Source organism: Xiphias gladius, chromosome 12 (assembly GCF_016859285.1).
Source record: "Xiphias gladius isolate SHS-SW01 ecotype Sanya breed wild chromosome 12, ASM1685928v1, whole genome shotgun sequence".
NCBI lineage: Eukaryota > Metazoa > Chordata > Actinopteri > Istiophoriformes > Xiphiidae > Xiphias > Xiphias gladius.
In genome coordinates, this window is record NC_053411.1 from 2,636,939 (window position 1) to 2,658,164 (window position 21,226).

Below are 21,226 nucleotides of genomic sequence, written 5' to 3' on the forward strand. Positions count from 1 at the left end.
TCGAACAGGTGCTGACAGAATGAGGTAACAGATATTATGGATGGAGGAGTGGGTGGACAGGGTATGGTGCATAATAATGGGTTTAGTGGGTTCCTGAAGGTCAAAGGAGGGCCGGTCAAGGAGGTGCACATAGATAAATAGGGCCCTTAGGGTTATGGCAGGTTGTGCGTTTAAAAGTGACAGCCACTTATGCTCCATATTAAAGATTATCAAAACATATTATAGATGTTCATATAGATGTTCTATATAAGGGTGATAAAAATGTCCCTCCATGACTGCATGGAGAGAATATGGAGTTGAATAAGTAACTTTCTTCATCGAACTTCCCGTATTGTCCTCTGGGACAAAAGACATAGGAACTCGTTCATCTTTTCAGTCTGATAGTCACAGGTGAAAAATTGCTGTCTAGCGTTTTATGGGAGAACAGTGACAGGTGCTACTTCAAACAGACTTTTTGAAGCTTGTTCTGAGATGAAGAATTGTGTTTAACAGACACAAAGGAATGGGGGGTTAGAGTTATGTTCTCCCCTCTTGTTCCATAGGTAAACTACTTTTTCTTTGCTTGGTTTTTAATAAGGTATTATCTTTATGTTTTGGGTTCCCAGATAATCATCATTTTTGTGGCCCTTCTTCTGGCATTTTTTTTAAACTAAAGTAGCTAGGTAGCTAGAAAACTATGTAGAAGGATAATGGCCCAATTTTCAGTCCCTGCTACAAGTAAAAGCCATCAGTATGCACAAAACCAGAACTATTTGAATCACTGAAGAAGACTGATTTGTCTGAAGTATGAAACCAGGCTATCAAGTTCCAACACTAAGCAAGAATATTTTAAAATCTATTACTGCATCCCAAAAAACCAGACCACAGCTTATTGAGATTAAAGTCTATGAAACATCCACATAGAATGATCTACGCTCAACCAGATGTATGCCGGATCAGTCAGAGAATTATGACCAGTGTTTGGATGATATGATTTGCAGCAACTCTATAATCAAGGTGTTAAAAATCGGCAGTTATATTTCTTACCATTAAATTTATCAAGTGATGATTTTGGTGTATAGTTTAGGAGAAACTTGACAAAATTCCCAGGGTAGTTGCCAGGCTCATCCATCTTAAAATGCAGAAGCAGTAACCAACCAGTGATTGGTCTGTTTGTCCAGTCAGGTGTAAGTTTCATGCTGATGTCTGGAGATAACTGCAAACAATGTATTACATAGCCTGATGTCTGTCTCAAGGAAATGCTAACTGGGTCTTGATAGACCACACTGAGCAAAGTGAAAATCGTGATATTGCCTAGCTTATTTAAAAAAACCAACCCCATTGCCCAACTAGGACGTCAGGATTGGTGGATTCTGCAGAAACCAGGATAGTTTTCAAGAACAGTTTTTTTTTTTTACCATTACATTATTTCTTTCTACAACAGCTGTGCATGTCAACTACACAAGAGTTATGGCTGGTCAAAAAGTGTGATTATAGCAAATAAACTATGGTTAAGGTATGATTATGATTAGGAAAAGGCTGTGGTTACTGCGAAGGTTAGGGTTAGGGGCAGACATGCTACATGCCCATCCAACACCCAGGTCTTCACACCCATACTTTCCACTTCAGCACATAAAGAACAGACTATTTCTTGGATGGGCAGTGACCATTGGCATTGGACGTAAATCTTGAGGTGCATAATCGTCTAACTTGAATGTAATTCATAGGGATTCTTGGCTGCAAAAACACATTAAAAAAACACCACAAATGTCAAAGTTCAGAATACAGTAGGATATATAACTTTTCCATGCAAAATAGACATACTGTAAAGCCTTGGTTTACCTTTCCATTTAAAATAAAAAACCCAAACCACAGGGCACCTTCAGTAAACACAATAAAGTGTTCACTGTTCTGTTCTTTGAACTAGTATTTTAAATGCAGTAGTTGTACCAACACAGTGGCTAAGTGATGGGTGATATAAGGCCAGCTGAGAGCAGGCAGGCGTATGAATATGTCACCTGATCCAAAAGGAGAAGGATTTAGCTGGAATATATATTCTGCTATGCTGCTGAACAGATGACTCCTGCCAACTATGGAATACTTCAAGGAAATGAAAACTCTTCCCCAGTCAGATGATTCTAGAACAAGCATTCAGTTTCTTTGGGATCCCACAGGGTGCCTCTGTAGAGACCCTATACTAGTCGAGTGGGATCATGGCCTCAGGGGGCTCTGTGATGAGGGTTAGTCTGGCAGTTAGGGAGGAAATTAATTATCGACTCAGCTGCTCTTTTTAAACTGCAGCGTAGTGCTCGGATGCTCGGTTGTTGAATTGGTGGTGGGTCACTTGGAGGAGGAGAGGGGGAAACTAGGGGGACCACTAACCCCACATTCACCTCCATTCAACTACTCAAAGGCATGTAGGAAAATGGGGAGGCTGTAAATGGGGCAACACTGTTAAATCTATTTATTCAGTTTTATTCTACTATTAAAGGGGCACTAAGAATCTAATATGGTGATATATATGTTAAATGTTGTGTTTTCAGCTTTTTCGGTGCCCCCACGTGGCAAAAAACAAAACTTTGCATTAAAATATTGTAATGTTTATTTCATTTATTATTCAGGCCAAAAGTAAGCTGAAATGTCCATCCCTCTCCCATAAACCCCTTGTAAACTGTTTTTCAGTCATCTGATTTTAGAAAAACTCCCAGACACTTACATTTTTGTTGCAGTCTCTAAGTTTTCAAGCTTCTTGTCTCTCAGCAGAGCAAGCCCCAGCCACCTACTCCCTGCCACAGATATTAATAGAGGTCATGGTTGATTTACAACTTGAAACTTCAAACATCTCTATTTCAGAATGAATCTTCCATATTTATTTATTGTTTAAGTCATCACAGATCAATACCAAGACAGTAATAGTTGAGTGACGAGCACAGCACCTTAGAGTGGAAAACAACTGTATGTTTGTTTGACCTACACACACACACACACACACACACACACACACACACACACACACACACACACACACACACAAACACACAAACGCACACAACTATTTATAACTTCATTCCCAGGACTGACTCTGCTCCAAAACAGCATAACCTGACCAACATCTGACCCAACTTTATAGCCAGCTTATGATATTTCAGTCTGTAGCTCCACATGTAAGAGTGAAGGACAGTCGCTCCTATGATCAAAAGATGGAAATAGAGAAAGAAAAGCAGGCTGTGAAAGTTATGGACCTGGAGAGGGAGGTAAACCCTAGTTGGATCTGTCTTTATACTTTGTTGTTTGGTCCCTTCTTGTTGGAGTCAACCTTTCCTCCCTCATATTTTTCCAGAATGGTCTTAATGCACTGCACCTGGCAGCCAAGGAGGGCCATGTGGATCTGGTCCAGGAACTGCTGGACAGAGGTGCGGCAGTGGATTCAGCCACAAAGGTAAGATATAGCACCTAATCTTTAGTTCCTGGAAAGATTTTGTAAAATCTGGGGTTAGCTGTACTAACTGGAGGGTCAATGATACTGCAATTTACAAATATCTGTCACTCACTTTTTGACATCCATTTAACATTTTCTGGTAATATCCTCACTCTAAAGGCCTTGTCACACCTGGAAGGGACAAAGCAAGGTTCATTCACACATCCTCGCAAAAAAGGTGGTGTTAATAGCTTGCTAGCCAGCCAGTTACATGCTAAACCTAGTCAGTCACAGCTGTGTCTGAATTCACTCCCTGGTTGCTACTATAGTTGTAACTATAGTTACACTCTGTCATTTTATTTAAGTCTCCGAATTCTAAGTAGTGTCCATGGCATGTACACTACCTTCTGCATCCCATTTGATATATGCAAAAATTATAGCTGTGTGACCTGTCAGTGATGCTACAAGGTGATGATGACCCAAGTGTCCGAAGTCTTAATATACTGCTCACGGCTAGAGCAAACTATTGAGTGTCTGTTAAATTTATTATATTAAATGAGTGAGCAAGGGAGTATTTTGGACATAGCCAATAGCTCTAGCTAGCTGCGTAGTTAACTGTCATTTAGCAGGCTAGCTAACTCACTCGTGAACGGAACAATAAGTTAACACAGTTTAACACAGTTTACACTATTGTTTCTCATCAGTAAGCAAAATAAACTTATTTTGTTTTTTATATTCCAGCAGAGCAGAGTTATATAAAAGTGGATGGTGAACCACAGCTAATAATGATACCTTCTTCTGTTCTGGACTCTAACCCTCACCCAGTTCTCCAGTCCCACATATGTCAGCATGGTCAGAAGGGTTTTCTGTTGGTCAAGGGTGCAAAAGATTTGCACAGCACAAAGCAGATGCACAGACAGTGATGATTTCATGGAAATGAATTGATTTTGCTCTTAACTATTACTGATTTAAATGCTAGTGTGACCAGGCCTTTACTGATTAGAAACCATCACAGAGATCACTATTTATAAAGACAACATAAAGTTCTGAAAGCAAGGGTGTGCAATAAACAGTCAACAGTAAAGCATAAAGTTGTGTAACATTAAGTACAGGTAAAAAAAATACTTAAATTAAATTTTAACCATTTGACAGGAAAATACAAATGTATTTTTTCAAATGAGCTCTTTAAACATGCTTTCAGAAATAGAAATTTCAGAAAATAGAATTAACTCATAATATGTCACAACATCTAATGATTGTGGTGAATAAGACTGCTTGTACCAGGCCTCAGCTGCATATTTTCTGTCCTCACACTTTGTGGTTACTATGTCAGAAGTGACACATGATATCTAACCAGCCTTCACCTACAGCTCCATGACCATTAAACTTTCCTGTGAGAGTCTAACACCTTCAGCTGACACCTGACACCTGACAGACAATTAGTCTCTGTAGCTCCGAGATCATTCAGTATAGGTGTTCTGAATTTGTTTAATCATTGTATTTACATTGTAAAGATTTAGCTCTTGATCTTATCCACAGTGATTTATGATGGCTGCAATGGTATGTGCCATTACAATGTTTCTTTGGCCACCAAACAATCATGTAAGAGTGAGTGCTACAGAAAAGGAAAGAGAAATAGAATATAGGCCAGTAGGAGCTACAAAGTAACACATAATTGAGTTTTTGGTGGTAATTTTGGAAAAAAAACCATTGACAGTATTTGGAAATAATTGTGTAGGCTGACGGCAGCATGACCTCCTTTTTGAGAAGATCGGTTCCAAGTTTAGGATTGACATAATTGAGAAAAACAAGCTTCTACAGATAACGTGTAAGAATACAGCTGAGCTGAAAGTGGAGCACTAAAGGAAAGTGATATGGATAGTGGAGTAGTAAACATAGAGGATTGATGGTTAAGCAATGCTGATCATTCCAACTCCTGCAATTAGATAAGGCCCAGAGTCATTACTGAGTAGGGTGCTCCAGTGCTGTGACCTTTGTTGGTGTCGCTCCAACATGCAACTACATATACCACACTGCAGTTAAGCAACTGCAGAGGTATCATTTACCTTACCTAATGTATCTGGGTTAATGGGTTAGCATATTTCATCATTTTAAAAATTTAGTTCTGCAAACACAGAAACTGAACGTTTTTTAATCCACCACACTTTATAGGACATTTTATGTTGGTTTGTCCTTTATTTGTAACCCATCAGATATAGTCACTAGTTACTTTTCAGACCTCATAAAATCATTGTCTATTTGGGGCTCCTTGTCATGTTTCAGCTCTCCCACCAAAAAGACATACAAACTTTTCAAGTTGTTTTGTTTCAGTAAATGTTAAAATAATTATGTAAAAATAGTAGTAGTTAGAGTAGTAGTTAAAACTAGTTCCACCTCAAGCAGCTAAAATACGTTGAGGCATCATCACTAATAATGTAACTTATTTTATGAGTCACAGGTGACATTTTTCTGCAGATTAGATTACTTTTTACTATTAATTCTTTTAAGTAAATTTAGCTGATAATACTTACTACTTTTACTTGAGTAGGATTTTAAATGCAGGACTTTTACGTGTAATTGAGTATTTTCACATTGTTGTATTTTTGGCTGGACTGCAACAGGGACAGGTCCTATAAACATCTGTGACTGACTGACTGACTGACTGACTGACTGAGTGATACAGTTAGACCACTGGTCAGCCGAGCACCGCGTGACTAAGTGCTGAAGTTACATCATTGGCCGTTACTCTTTAAAAATGAACTGGCACAAACAGCTTCTAATATATCATCAGGGGTTGTTTACAGACAGTGTTGCCAACTAAGTGCTTTTGTTGCTAGATTTACTGACTTTTCAGACCTGTTTAGCGACTTTTCTTCACAAAAGCACCTAGTGACAAAAGTAGTTACTTTTTGGACAAATCTTAGCTACTTTCTGTAGATAATAGTTACCAGTATATCCCCAAGAGCATGAGGTTGGGCGTTCTCTCTGCAGGCACACCTCTCATTCAATTGACCAGACGGCAGCTGACACAGATGTGAATAAGCTTCTAACTTTCTCTCTGACTGATCATTTAACAATAAATAGAGTGGAAATCATTGGGTGTATGTGATTGTATGGGGATTTTGTCAGACGACATCACAGTTATAAAATCCTGATTTTAGCAGTGCAGAGCAGCAGCTTGGAAGTGGCTTCAAAATGACTGCTGGTTAACATGTGGTCTTAATGGGCCGCGTTTCAGTCCTTATTTCATACTTGTTCTGTTGTCTGACAACAGGAACAGAAAAACATGTAAATGATTGGAAATTCAGATGAATTAAATAACTGTATATGTGAGGAAAGATAGTAGGAGAGAAGCAAACAGATAAAGGGCGGTCCAGCCACATACTAAGTTTTGACCTACTCTTGTTACTTAAGTAAAGGATCTGAATATTTTTTCCACCACTGCTGTACATCCTGAACTTTTTCAGTAGAAATGAGTGAAAAAACCCTTCACTTGACACTGAATAATGTCACTGTTAAGAGTAAAGTAAGGTCATTGTTACTTTGAGCTGTGGATGTTGGTGCATCATGGTACATTTCAAAGGAAAGATAAAGTTGAGGTTACTGAGATATAGAGAACAATATAGTTCAGATTATGATACACTCACATGACTTATTGAGAATAAAATACTCCAAGGCCTTAATTGTTGACATCACTGAGAATCGTAGCCACACACTGTCCTCTTCAATCATATAGATTGTTTAGTAGGTCCTTCCATACGGAGTTTGTGTAGTCAAATATTGTTCAAAAACAGCTGAGCTTTATGTCTAAATTAGGAAGGTCTCCTGGCTGTGTCCCAAAGTTTCCAAAGAGGTCAAATATGTGATGCTATGTATGAGTGCTAACAACATCACTCACACGAGTACTTGGCTTTAGTGAAGCACAGGTACAAGAACACACAGAATTCACACTGTATTTGTGACACTGTATCATATAGTGTGTGTTTTTGTGACAGAGGGATCATAAGGGAAAATTTAATAGTTAGTAGTAATAGTTGTTCGATTAAATAAACCATTGTGTCAGTTTGGTTATTTGTTATCCATACTTGATACTTAAATACAAATAACCCCAAAACTATATGCATATATATATACAATTAGTACACGGAGGTCTCACTGCGACTGCATTCAGAGGTATGAGTTCAGCTCTTTCCTTGTAGTAAACACAGTATCACGATATACAGTATTTATGGCCTGTTAACTGCTTATTCTTATTCTTCACAAAACGGTTGCATTGTGAATAATAACTGGAGAAAAAAAACATTATTCTATGTGGACTAATTTGATATTCTACTGTCAGCCACAAATGTAGATTGGTGACAGATTGATTAGCGTTTACTTTCCTAAAAAAGAAGTCTGTGACTCATCAGTGCTCCGTTATTCACTATTGCATGACTTCACTGTACAGCTTGACTGTTTAAAACTCACAGATATAAATCTCTTAATAAGGTTAGGTCATAATGAAAGATGCTAATATGACGTGTGGCGCTTGTATTGTCATCATTATTTTAGAAATCAGTCCTTGTTCAAATTTTTCTTTTATGTTTTCTGTTAATCTAGAAAGGAAATACAGCACTTCACATTTCCTCTCTAGCTGGTCAGGCTGAAGTAGTGAAGATCCTGGTCAAACGGGGAGCTGACATCAACGCACAGTCTCAGGTGAGCCTCAGTATTCTGCTGCTGGAGATGTTTAATGCTGTCATCCTCTTAAAAGTCATTGACAATGGCACCTCTTGGATTATTCAGCATTAATATCATGTTAGAGGGCCATGGTTTTATTTTAGGATGTGTTTACTGTTGATGATGATTGGGTGTTTAAGATTTTTTTTCACGGCCAGTAGTTTGTTCATTAACCTTGTTTACTTGCCTGTGTCCTGTAGAATGGATTCACTCCTTTGTACATGGCTGCTCAGGAGAATCACCTAGATGTGGTGCGATACCTTCTCGAGAATGGAGGCAACCAGAGCACTGCTACAGAGGTGAGAGGACTGTGTTTTTAAGATGACTTCATCAGACTGTACGATGGAATCATACATACATTATACTGTATCGCTGGCAAATCATTAATTAATTAGCAATGAACACAAAGTAGATATGAGGCTTATGTGATTGTCATTACTTTGCAGTCATATCATTATAATTTGGTCATAAATCAAAGCATCTGACAAATGAAAATTTTGACTTGAGGAAAATTCAAGGGATCTCCAAAGTCATTAGGATTCATCCTCTGTGGACATGAATCTCAGTACCAAATTTCATGGCAATCCATCCATTATTTGTCAGGACACACAATGTGGTGTCGCCAAATGGCCAACATTGCTGTCCCTAAAGCCCTGCCACTAGCATGTCTAAAAATTATGATCTTTTATATTATTTATATATAACTGGATAATTGGAAAATACCTCCACTGACCTGCTGGCTGCACTAGATGAAAAGTCAAGGGGTCACCAAACTTATTAGCATCTTCTGGGGACCATTAAAGTCTGTACAAATTTAATGGCAATCCATCCAGTGTTTGTCAAGACATTTAAGTCTGCACTAAAGTGGTGGACCGACAGTGAACAGTGACATTCCTAGAGCCCCGCTGCTAGCATGGCTAAAAGAGCATTTTTTGACCATAAGTGGGTAAAGTCAACAGATGGGTTTTTAATTTGAAACATATGTAGTAAGTGTTGAGTTCCTTGGACGGTAGCGCAACAGCGAGCAAAAAAACAAAACAAAACAGTAAAGTAAAAGCAATTGGTATAACTATTGAATGAAGGAGTATTTCTGTTAAAAAGAGAAACCCAGAGCAGCAGTATGGTGAATATGACACGACTGTTGTACTGATGAACTCACTGCTGTGGAAATGTACATTAAACTGAATCTACCATATCAGCTGTTGTACTACAGGTAATTCCACCCCTCCTCATTGTTTTTTACCCAGCATTAATTAGTGAATTTATTTGTTCTTGCAATTGTTCGACATATGCCCATTATTTGAATACCCGCTTTATTTGAGAATTTACTGTATAAGCACATATTAGATGTCTCTCATCCAAAACAGGTCAGACGTTTGGAGATACTGCTTAGGAGATTTTACAGAACATTTCCAAATTAAGGTTTTCTTGAAAATGAGACGTCACTAATCCTCTTAACCTTTCTTCTCCTCAACCTCCTCTTCCCTGTCTTCCCTTTTCAAGGATGGTTTCACGCCCCTGGCCATCGCCCTCCAGCAGGGCCACAACCAGGTGGTATCTATCTTACTGGAGAACGATACTAAAGGGAAGGTCCGTCTGCCTGCGTTGCACATTGCTGCACGCAAGGACGACACCAAGTCAGCCGCCCTGCTCCTCCAGAACGACCACAACGCTGATGTCCAGTCAAAGGTATGCCCATAGCACTGTTTGACTCGGAAGGGCTGGCATGTGTGGAAGTCAAGCTAATGTGGTGCTACGTGTTTGTGCCAGTGTGTCCATACTGAGTTTTTTGAAGCTAAATGAAGGAGTTTCTGTTGCTCTACTGCATTTGGCTGAATAGCATCTGGTGAAATTTGAGGTACAGAATGAAGAAGGTAAAGTCTTGAAAACCAGTCAAGCTTTCTTGGTTTTAGTGGTTTTGGCTTGCTAACACTGGGGTTCACCCAATGGTCCTATAAGAATTTTTGAATGGAAATATCTTATTTACATCTATTAAAACGTGATCCGTATCTGGATAAATTATCTTATTGTTCAACAATCTGATCATGCTGTTCTCATTACAGCATATCCTCATAATAACAGGGTCTCGTTTTTCTTGCTCATTATGCAAAGTAGGCGAGTCGGTGGAAAGCTGGCAACAAACAGTTACATAGAAGGTGATGTTACAGTACAATGGTGTGGACATCTCCATGTGTGGGCTGAGCTGAAGACGAGGTTTCTACTCACCATGATGATCTGTCAGCCCATAGCGATGATGTTCCAGCCTGCCCAGGGTCTTGATTTCTTTTCACAAATATAATGTGTGAGAAAACATTTCTACCCATGGTTATGATAGTTATAACCACAGTGTTGACATTTCTATGTAAAGTAAAGATTTTTCTCTCTGAATTGTTAAGGTTGCCATCTGTGGTAAGAAGTTTCTGGCCCCATATATGACAACATATCTACTCATAGAGACAAATCGTTTTCCCTCAGTTTGAATGTTGTTACTCATTTTGTACTAGACATCTGACTGGGAATCTTTTGTTTGCTTCATCAGGATTTGGATAGAACAGAAATACCAGGCCTCAGAAGTAGACTGGACTCAGATTAATATGACATTTCTTTATATGCCAGCATTTTTTCATGTCATTGCATACATAGGTCTTTTTTGACAAGTCAGAGCCAGATTAGTACAGCTTTACTCAACATTTTCTTTTCAACATTGTAAATTCATTGCAAGTCATATTTCGACCTATGAGGAGTTTGGGGTGGAATCCCTGTAATACTGGATCCTGAAAAGTGTCTTCTAGTGGCCTAGCAGCGAATCATGACTGTTTTTAGTCAGGGCAGAGGTGGAAGTAGCAGGATGTTTTTAGACTGCTACAAAAACGCTTTACAGAGAGGGCCAGGGGGAATAATTGGGACAACAAAGCATTTGACTTTGACTCAGGAGTCCACTGCTTGCAATCTCTGTCCTATCAACAGTCCTGACGTATTCAGTACATGTCTGAATCAATCTTTAAGACTGAACCTGAATCCTCTAGCTGAATTGACTATGCTATATTATTATTGTCACAGAAAGAATCAGTAGGTTTTACCTGTGGAGCCCCCCTAACTGCTGACAGAAGGAACTGTTGTCAGATCAACTGTGACTTAGTGGTAGAAAGTTTACAGACAGAGCACAAGAGCTTCAATCATGAAGTGATATCTCTATAGTTAATAGGTGGATGCTGAGCAATTACCCTTCTAAAAAGTGCTTGTAAAAGCTTAGTTTTTTACTGAGCTGAATGTCAAAGTTACAAAGTTTAAAGCAATAACAGACTGAAGTTATGACTGAACTGAAGACCATCAGAAACGTTATGAATGATGCAATCTCTTGGCTTTGAAAAAAAGAGTCTGTCTTTGAACTGAACTGAAAAAAATACATTTGAATTGGCAAAGTGATTCATAAACCTCCTTTAACCATGACCATGATCTTTCCAAGAACTTAAACAAGTAGTTTTATTTGCCTCAACGTTACCATACATTAGCCACAGCAGTGGCAGATTAGGGCTATGACCTAGTAGGTTTGTTTCCTGACGAGAACATTTTTGGTGAATTATGTTAGTTTTCAGTCTGGGGCAAAGATAGAAGTAGCGGGACTTTTTGTACGTCGCAAAACCATATCCCACTTAGAGAAGAATCTGGGGTGCATGTTTGAGTCAAAAAAGCACGTGTTTGACTCAAGAGACAGCTGGTGGCATCCTTTCTCCTACCAACAGTCGACAGTTGTTGAGTGCAAATTTGTAACACTGAATCTTTAAGCAGAATTTACAATACCGAATCATCAATGTTACAGAATGAATCAGTACTTATTTCGCAGTGAAGCTCCTCTTACTGGTGACTGGTTGTCAGCTCCGCCATGATATAGTTTGGTGCTTTCCAGTAAAAAGTTTACTGACTGAACATGAAAGCTTGAGAAACAATCATGATGTGATAACTTGCCAAAGTGCCGTACTTCACAATGTTATTAATGGTGATACAATCACTTACAGACTCATACCAAAAAAAAAAAAAAGAGAACCTTGTGTTAGCTTCTAATGGATATCTTATGAGTGCTATTGTGATTGCACTATGCAGATTTCTATTAACATCTGACCTTCTCTGATCAGTCCTGTCAACTCTGGAGGTGGTTCTGACAGATCTGATGTCATTGTATCACACTTTTTTGGTGTGAGTTGTTATAAATTTTTTCTTACCCAGATGAAATATCCAGATACCAATCACAGAAGGTGTAAATAGGGTCCCAGAAAATATATGTACGATTTATGACAGAGGACCTCTAACTTGTCGTGATGTACTTTTCGTATGAAGTTTTATATCTGTGTATCATGTGATTGTGTTTCCATCAGTCTGTCTATGCATCTCTCTATGTCTCTCTTCCTCTTTCTCTCATTCAGTGTGTGCCACGTCACTCCTGGTCCTGCCACTAACTGGGTCTCTTCGTCTTTTTCCTTTCTCTCTTTAAATGCTACCACTCACACACCTCCCCCATCACCCCCTCCTACCTCGCTGCACCAGTGTCTAAGTGTAGCACTGTCCACTGCATGGAGTGTGCCATTGTCTGCAGGTTGTATGGTGGTGATATCTAAGGCTGCATGCAACCAGTGGGGGGTGGAGGTTGTTTTTAATATTGTTTTCGACCAATTGCAAGGGATGGGAGGGATTTTAACCGACAATCCAGTATTGGTTAGAACTCACAATTACCCGCAGATGTTGGAAACAAAAGTTTTCAGTTGTGACGGTTTCTCTGATACCGGATTGTGGCTTTGAGTGATGTGGCTAGAGTGAAAACGATGAAAAAGAACTCCATTTACTGCACTACACACTCCTGAATATTAAGTATTGCTTCTACAGTGGCTGCAGTGTATTTTAACAATCCACCAATTACGCCGTTATGTAACTCAGGGTATAAGCATGCATTTAATATAATGCCACATGTGGTTCAGCTACTGTGATGCAGCGTTGCTCAATATGACTCATAAGGAAGGCCCATGGGAGAGCTGCTATAAATGGTAGCATGTACATATTACTGCTACACAAAGGCACAGTTTGACTCAATACCTTGGGAAAACAGTCGGGTGACAGCTATCTGAAATGGGCTGCTCACATATCAGTTCACTAAACCAAGGTTCTTATTGAAAAATTCAGCTGTCAGATTGTTCTGTTGTGGTCAACTGAGACACTATTAAATAATCTTAAATCCTCTGAATGACAGTAATAACGTTTTACAACTAGGGTCTTATATTTGTAGTTTTAGCCATCAATCCCACTGGTGCAAAATTGTATTCACCCTCATAATTGCTGACATTTCAGAGTGTGGCAGCATCACATCCAACAGGGTAAGAAAGACCGGTAGAAACACAATCAAGTTGCAAACAGCCAAACTTATTTGGAAGGGAAAATTAGGTGAACAAGTAAATTCTGAACTTTCAACTTTGATTTACTTGCCGTAGTTTTGCACACACACAGTTTTCCTGTTTGTAGATAATTATGCTAAACTGCCCCTGACTGATACTAACATGAGTACAATGCTATTATTAATGTTAGAACTGATGAGCAAAGCTACAAAATGAGACCCAAGTTGAAATACACCAGAATTATCTTTTAAATCAGGACTATCTAAATTTTGCTGAATAGCGGCCACTGTGGCCGCAGAGGCAATTACAGGACAATGGCATGTTGAAATTCCCTTTACTAATTATTTTAATTTTGTGAGAAAACCATTGAAATGTTTATCTGTAACATGCTAAACAAACTTACTTGCTGTACAGTTATGCAAGTCAGACACTGTAAGAATAAGTTTACTAACATTAGCTAACATTAGCCAACACAGGCTACTGTTCATACCAGAGCAAGTAAAGCTGTAACATCAATACCAGAGTGTGCTGAACTGAACAGTGGTTTCTTTTGTTCCCTATGAGTTTAGCTTTTCATTTTTAAGAGGACAAATGTGTCGCTATGTCTTTCAAATGTTAAATAGGCTCGCTTTAATAAAATTCTGTGCTGTCTCTCTGAACAGTGAGAACTAGTTTTCACCAAAACAGCAATGACTGACCAGATTATTCATTCAGCGGCCATTTTGCTGATATAACAATGTATATAATGCTGCAACAATTAGGTGATAAGTTGAACCCTGTAAAATGAATTGATTGTTGTTGGTCGAAAGAACCTAAAGACACATGAAAATGTCACTTTGCATTCTGGGAAGCTGCAATGAGCTAGTTACTTTGTCCAAATAATTATTCGCAAAAACAAATAACAGATTCATTGATAAAAAAACAATCATTTGTTGCAGTCCTACAAGACTTTATTCTCTGTGACAGACTTCACATCTGTGTGAACTTGACATACCGTAGCTGTGTTGGCAGAGCACAGTAAATGGGAGTGACCCACCCCAGCCACGTCACTGACAGTTTAGTATCTGCACAGCTGCTTCTGGGTTGCTGCGCATCTATAATTAGGTTTGTTGCAACTATCACACAGTGTCATACAAGCCTAACTGAACTGATGTTTCCCTTCCTCATTCCTCCTGCTACAGATGATGGTCAATAGGACTACTGAGGTATACACATGCTCCTTTAATTATCCACAGATTCACTATACAGTCCTATCCCTTTGTTACTCCTCTTTTCTTTTCTTCCAACATTTATTTCTTCACTTCCACAGCACTGCATGCTGTAAATAAAGAATCATTTGGTTCATTTTACAGTTCCCACAGTTTCTGTTGGTTTGGTTTAATGGTATAATAAGAGGCCACCATGCACGGCTGATAGGAATGGCCAAGCTACTGCCATGTGTCCTGCGCTCAGGCACTGCACACAGTCTGCTTTAGTTTTTGGGTTTGGACTTTATTATTCATACTTTGTCTGTATGGATTTCCATTCTTTTTTTCAGTTTACATTAATTTTTGTTACCAACTCAGAAATTTTTTTTTTTTCATATTTGATCCTCAATAAATTTAGAAATATCTCTAATCAACATCATTATTATGATGTACGATTTATTGATGTACTTTAAATGATTACATTTTACTCCTGTAAAATTTTTGTTTGATAAATACTGTGCTGATGAATTTTTTTAACAGCTATGAATGTATATTGTCTATCAGTCTGTCATGTAATTTTGTCTGTTTATGTTGTGCTGCATGATTTCTAGAGATGCACTATGATCTACTTATTTTAAAACAGTATTGGTTGAATAACTGCAAATATTATATAATACTGTTCCTTATTTGTGGAAGTCCCGCAATGCCAAAAGAAAAATGAAAACATTTAATCAAGTTTAAATTTTATTTTCCATCTCAAAAATAGAAGTTTTTATTTTCATGTTTGAAAATGTTTTATTACTTCCAAAAATGAAAACCTTATTGACAAATAATTTTCAATGTTATCCAAAACATAACACTACCATAATGATAATGCAATTGAAAAACAAATTGGAAAACAAATTTAGAAAACTGATGTCTTGTTTTCATTTCCAAATGAACAGACTCTTAACATTTCACAAAAGAGGCCTGGGAGAATCATTCCACTATAAAATGGCCATTAAAAACAGAAATAATCATTTAATTTTCATAAGATTTGAGCTAATATTACAACATAATTCAAATTCATCTTTACAATCTAATTTTCATGTTTAGATTGAATAGTATCTGCTATTATGAAAAAGAAACTGAATAGTACATAAAATAAATAAGAGTGTTTTGCTTTGGAGTAAACTGAAAATTCCTTGTCAATGGATTTTTTTTTGGCAGTAATCATGCATGTTTAAACGTGATAATTAAAATGCTAGTGAGATTTTTCTTCCATACATAGTGCACACACGAATGGAACATTTAAATTAATTAAATGATTTTATTTTGATATTGGCAAACCTGGTTTTCCATACTTAACAGCTTCCTAATCAAGCATTTCAAATGCATGAATTTCTATAGAAGATATTTGAGTTATGGGCATATTACTTTACTCCTTTTTCTTTGACTACTACAAACTGATGTTAATCAGTAATGGCATGGGAAGCTCATAACGCTTTTAAAAATATTACCTGCCTGGCCAAAGAATTGCCATTAAATAGCATGTTGCATCCACGCTATCTTAATTTGCAGCATTTTAAGCTTTTGACTGTGTAAAGTTTTAAACCATCACGTTAGTCACTGTATTCTTCACACTTTTGTAAACAACTTTTTCATATTAAATCGGACCACACTTACAGAATGGCAAGGTAAGGCAAGAATTTCACAACTACTCCAGCCTGCTCTGCAATCTAACTTTTCCCATATATTTTCTCATTGCTAACTCTTAATACTTCTATTACGTACAGTTAACATAGTGCACTTTGGTGACGGGAAATGTTCCCCGCTCTTTTACTTGATTTTACTATAATTTGATTTTGGATAGCTGATTTTGTTTGTCCATCTTCATGTCAATCTCAACCACAATCTGTGTGTACTGTATTTCTCTTTGTTTCGCGTTTGTTTCTGTCTTTTTCATTTCAAATTGGTTTTTGAAGCCAAAGTAAGGCCTTTTTAAATTTTTATTTCTGTGGTTGAAAACCTGCATGGAAATGACATGTCTGAGTGTGTTTTGGGGTTGTGTGTATGGGCGTTTCATATACTGACTTGAATATTTTCAAAAATTTAGATTTTTTTTTATTTTTTCCGGTGACATTTACATTTTCCTTGTTTTTAGTTTACTTTTCGTTCATGTGTGATGCTTGACGTGAATGCTGCATGCTGGGAAGGCAAAAAAGTCAAGAGGCGTGGGTCAAAGTTCAAGGATATGAATTGAACGTCTGACCTCTTTCCTCCTTTTTGTGTGTCTCTTTCCTCTCTGTCTTCCAGAGTGGATTCACCCCCCTTCATATCGCTGCCCACTATGGCAACGTCAATGTGGCCACCCTCCTGCTGAACCGAGGGGCAGCAGTCGACTTCACTGCAAGGGTAGGATAACACACACACACACACACACACACACACACACACACACACACACACACACACACACACACACACACAGTCGTCTTTCCATCACTTCAGATAACATTAGGGTTGCACTGTAAAAACACTGCAAATAAATAAGACACAAGCGAACTGAAAAACACATTCACCAGATTGAGGCAACATACAGAAACACAATAAAAGCAAGGGACATGCTGTAAGTCATAAACAACATATTAGAAGTTTCTAGGGGACAGTAAAAACTGACCGACATGCTAGTAAAATGCTAACACAAGATGTGTGGCACCACCAATATCATCAGTAATATTGGAATCATGCAAGCAGAGTGCTAAAACCAAAATTAATAAAATTTTACCTCATTTTTAAACATTACTAAGGATTTTAGTTGGAATGTTTACAACTTGGAGCAATTTTACATTTTGATTTGGTTTTTTGTATTTTCATGGGTTGTCACATTGGTGAAGATTTTGTATTTTTGTAAATGTGTTGGCCAGTAAGCAAACCTTAAATGTTCTTAGTCCCCCCCCCAAAAAAAAAAAAACTGCTGTCATCCTTTTTCTCCTGCCTTGTCACTGTGTGTGGGCTCAAGATCTACAAGCACTCACACACACAAAGAAAACCGTCTTCAAGTGGGGCCTCCTCTTTTCATGGATCGAGACACAACACAGAGACAGTGCTTTGAATGAGACTCCTATTTTTAACCATGCAAACAATGTGGATAAAAATAGCTCTTTCTTCACCTTGCAACAAAAATAAATAAATAATACAAACACACTTCGTTCCACTGAAATATTTGGAGTTCAGAGCATTTCTGCTAAGGAAAAGGAGGTTGCAGAGATTTGAAATCCCATGTGGTTACAAGGTTTAAGAAAATGCGCCAACCCTTTGTCTGTATGAGACAAGATACCATCCTACAGTTTCAGACTTTACTGGTCCAAAGTGAAAGTATGGATAAAATATGGTTTCGTTAACAGGTGCAGGTGAAGTGGGTGCTTGCTCAACATAAATATTTTACAGTGTTGAACAGCATTTAAATGAAAAAAGCAAACCTATGTTGAGTGTGTAACACACTTCAAGATTCTCAGCATAGAATTGAAAAGAACAGGAAAACATTAAAATACAAAAAAATTTGATTTTGAAATAAAATGTCTAAGGACATAGATAATTAGTTGTTTCAAGAAGAAATTCCCAATAAGAGTTGGTGTCAGCTATTTAGTTTTATTTAAATACTGAACTGTAAATTTATTTGTGCTAATTGTGTATTACTTTGAACGGGGTATATATTAATTGGGATTTTATTTAATTATTAGATTGCATTTTTATGGATTTTTAACTATGGTAAAATACATGTCACCTAATGCATCTTTGCCCTCTCTGCAGAATGGGATTACTCCCCTACATGTGGCCTCCAAGCGTGGCAACACTAACATGGTTCGTCTGTTATTGGACCGTGGTTCTCAGATTGATGCCAAAACAAGGGTGAGTACCACAAGAAACAGAACTAAAATAAAGCTACAGTATCTTAGGTCTGAACTGTAGGCTAAACATCATTTAGAGGGAATTCATTTTTAAACAATATCTCCTCCCTCTACCAGTAAAACATCATTGTTATTTAGTCTCTAGCCCGATCAGTGTCAGCTTGTAATTGATGCTTGTGAATAAGTTGTGTGTGTGTGTGTGTGTGTGTGTGTGTGTGTGTGTGTGTGTGTGTGTGTGTGTGTGTGTGTTTGTTCTGTAGGATGGCCTCACTCCTCTCCACTGTGCGGCTCGGAGTGGACATGATACAGCTGTGGAGCTGCTGCTTGAGAGAGGAGCACCCTTACTGGCCAGGACCAAGGTGTGTCGCATGTCCATTACCCTTTTACAGGATTAATTTCCACATGGAAGCTGCCGTACTCAAACACAAGACAGACTGGCACTAACTGTCACATCTTCATGGTGCAGTCAAGAACTATTTAGAGGAACAATTTGACATGTTGGGAAATACACTGGTTTGCAATTTTGTCCTCATAGTTGATAGCAATTTCTTTTCTATATATCCAGTTCAGAGGTCCCTTGTTTATTTAAGAAGTCTACAGTGAAATAGAGTTAAATGTAAGACATTGTAGTTTTAAAAGCAGTTTACTTTGGAGCTACAATAACCACAACATCCTGTTTATATGCAGTAGTACAGTTACTGGTGGAACTGTATTTCGACCAAATCTCAGGTGACTCTTGGGTGTATTGATCAGTAGAATGCTAGGTACAACATGTAAGTAAGGCAGCTCTGGAGTTCTTTTTTTTTTCACTTTTGGGAAAGCTAGAATAGGTCTGTTCCCCTCAGTTCCCCTTCTTCCAGTCTATGTGCTAAACTAGGCTAAAAATATTCAATAACCAGTATCTCTGTGTTTTATCAACATTTTCATCTGATTCTGGGTAAGCATTCGAAGTATAAAATGCTCCATTTCAACTGTATTGAGATAAAAACAAACCCCTGCATTCATCCATTTTGAACATCAGACACATTAGACATAGTATGTAACATGTTAGCAAACAGTTGCCTATTTATGAATCCAGCAGACACAGATCAACATAAGCATTCATTTGAAGTCATGTAACACTGACCAAACTTCAATATGCCCTCTCCTTTTACCTCTGTTTGCGTCTCCACCAACTCCTGAAAAAAAAAAATGAAAAAAATAACTGGCTCTAAATGTTGCACTTGGTGTTTGTTGTTTGTATAAAAGTACTGATAGTGCAGCTTTAAGAGCCCCACTCACACATTTAACCGGGTTTCTGGGAGGGTTCTTTCTTGGTTTTTATATACACCCACAACCCGCTGTACAATTTGTTTATTGTTCAAAGTGCCGTTCATTAATTAAAAATATTCTCCTACCTTTTATCTCCATCAAACTAAATGACCTCTCTTTAACTTTTAGAATGGGCTGTCTCCTCTCCACATGGCGGCACAAGGTGACCACGTTGAATGCGTCAAACATCTTCTGCAGCACAAGGCACCTGTTGATGATGTCACATTGGACTACCTGACAGCGCTCCATGTGGCAGCACACTGTGGTCATTACAGAGTCACCAAACTGCTGCTGGACAAGAGGGCTAACCCCAACGCCAGGGCACTGGTACAATAAAAAGATATTGTGTGACTGCAATGATCCTCCTGTGGAAATTGGACCAGATACAGCAGAGAAATAAAAAATAAAAACTTAATTTATAATCAAATAGCACTATATAAAATATATATTTTGAAGCTGCAATGTTAGAAATAGAATGCATCTGAGATTGTCATTAAAAATAATTGACTCTAGCTACATATAGCCTATGGAGACCATATCCTTTACTGTATATGTGTGCCATGTTTCCTCTACAGAATGGTTTCACTCCACTGCACATAGCCTGTAAGAAAAACCGTGTGAAGGTGATGGAGCTGCTGGTCAAGTATGGAGCCTCTATCCAGGCCATCACAGAGGTACTTCACATACCTGAGTGAAACAAAATCAGTAGAAATGTTTGGTATTGTTTGGACTCACTGAGTCTACCAGATGGGTTGATGTATTCTTATAGGAGATTCACCTCTAATTCATATGCCAACGTGTAGTAATAGTAATAAAACAATATTAGTTAAATGCTAAGAGCTGAATAATTACTGCATTCATATGAAATTCTATATTTACCTTTTTTTTAAGCAAGAAGCTTAAAAAACTTGCTTATGTCACCTGATGCTAACATTAGCATACAGTGCTAAAGCAAGACTATTTACATTTTCTGAACAGTGACCAATGTGGCCACAAGTGACAATTACAAGATGTTGGTTAATGATTAAAAAATAGTATAACAATAGCATAAATAAAGAAGAATCACATAGTTTCTCACTAAGGTTTGCTAATATTAGCTAACATTGGTAGAGTGTATTTAAATGAACAAGGGTGCATTTTATTGCCAACTAATGTGTTGAAGTTTGTATTACTTATTATTCAAAGTAAAGTAACATTAAAAATCACAGATTGTTCACACAGCTGTTTTAGGTGGGTCATTTATTAGACGTTTGGCAATGTTTATGCAGTGGTCACTATGTTTTTCTAGTATGAAAACCTGAGGGAAAACCCAGCAGGAATCTGTGCTTTTGTCCAATTAGG

General features: G+C 37.9%; 1 protein-coding gene and 1 long non-coding RNA gene across 2 annotated transcripts in view; one reads left to right on the plus strand and one right to left on the minus strand.

The window, feature by feature from the left end:
• Window positions 1–21,226, plus strand: part of ank2b (ankyrin 2b, neuronal) — a 91,449-nt gene that overhangs the window by 8,834 nt on the left and 61,389 nt on the right. Inside the window, 9 exon segments of the mRNA XM_040140906.1 lie at window positions 3,320–3,418; window positions 7,997–8,095; window positions 8,317–8,415; window positions 9,620–9,805; window positions 16,980–17,078; window positions 18,477–18,575; window positions 18,835–18,933; window positions 20,015–20,212; window positions 20,461–20,559. Coding sequence (XP_039996840.1) covers window positions 3,320–3,418; window positions 7,997–8,095; window positions 8,317–8,415; window positions 9,620–9,805; window positions 16,980–17,078; window positions 18,477–18,575; window positions 18,835–18,933; window positions 20,015–20,212; window positions 20,461–20,559 — 1,077 coding nt within the window.
• On the minus strand, window positions 16,816–20,076 carry LOC120797338. Its single transcript, XR_005708498.1, has 3 exons — window positions 19,972–20,076; window positions 19,729–19,752; window positions 16,816–17,070 (listed from the first exon to the last, which is right to left on the minus strand). It is a non-coding gene; the product is annotated as an uncharacterized LOC120797338 (long non-coding RNA).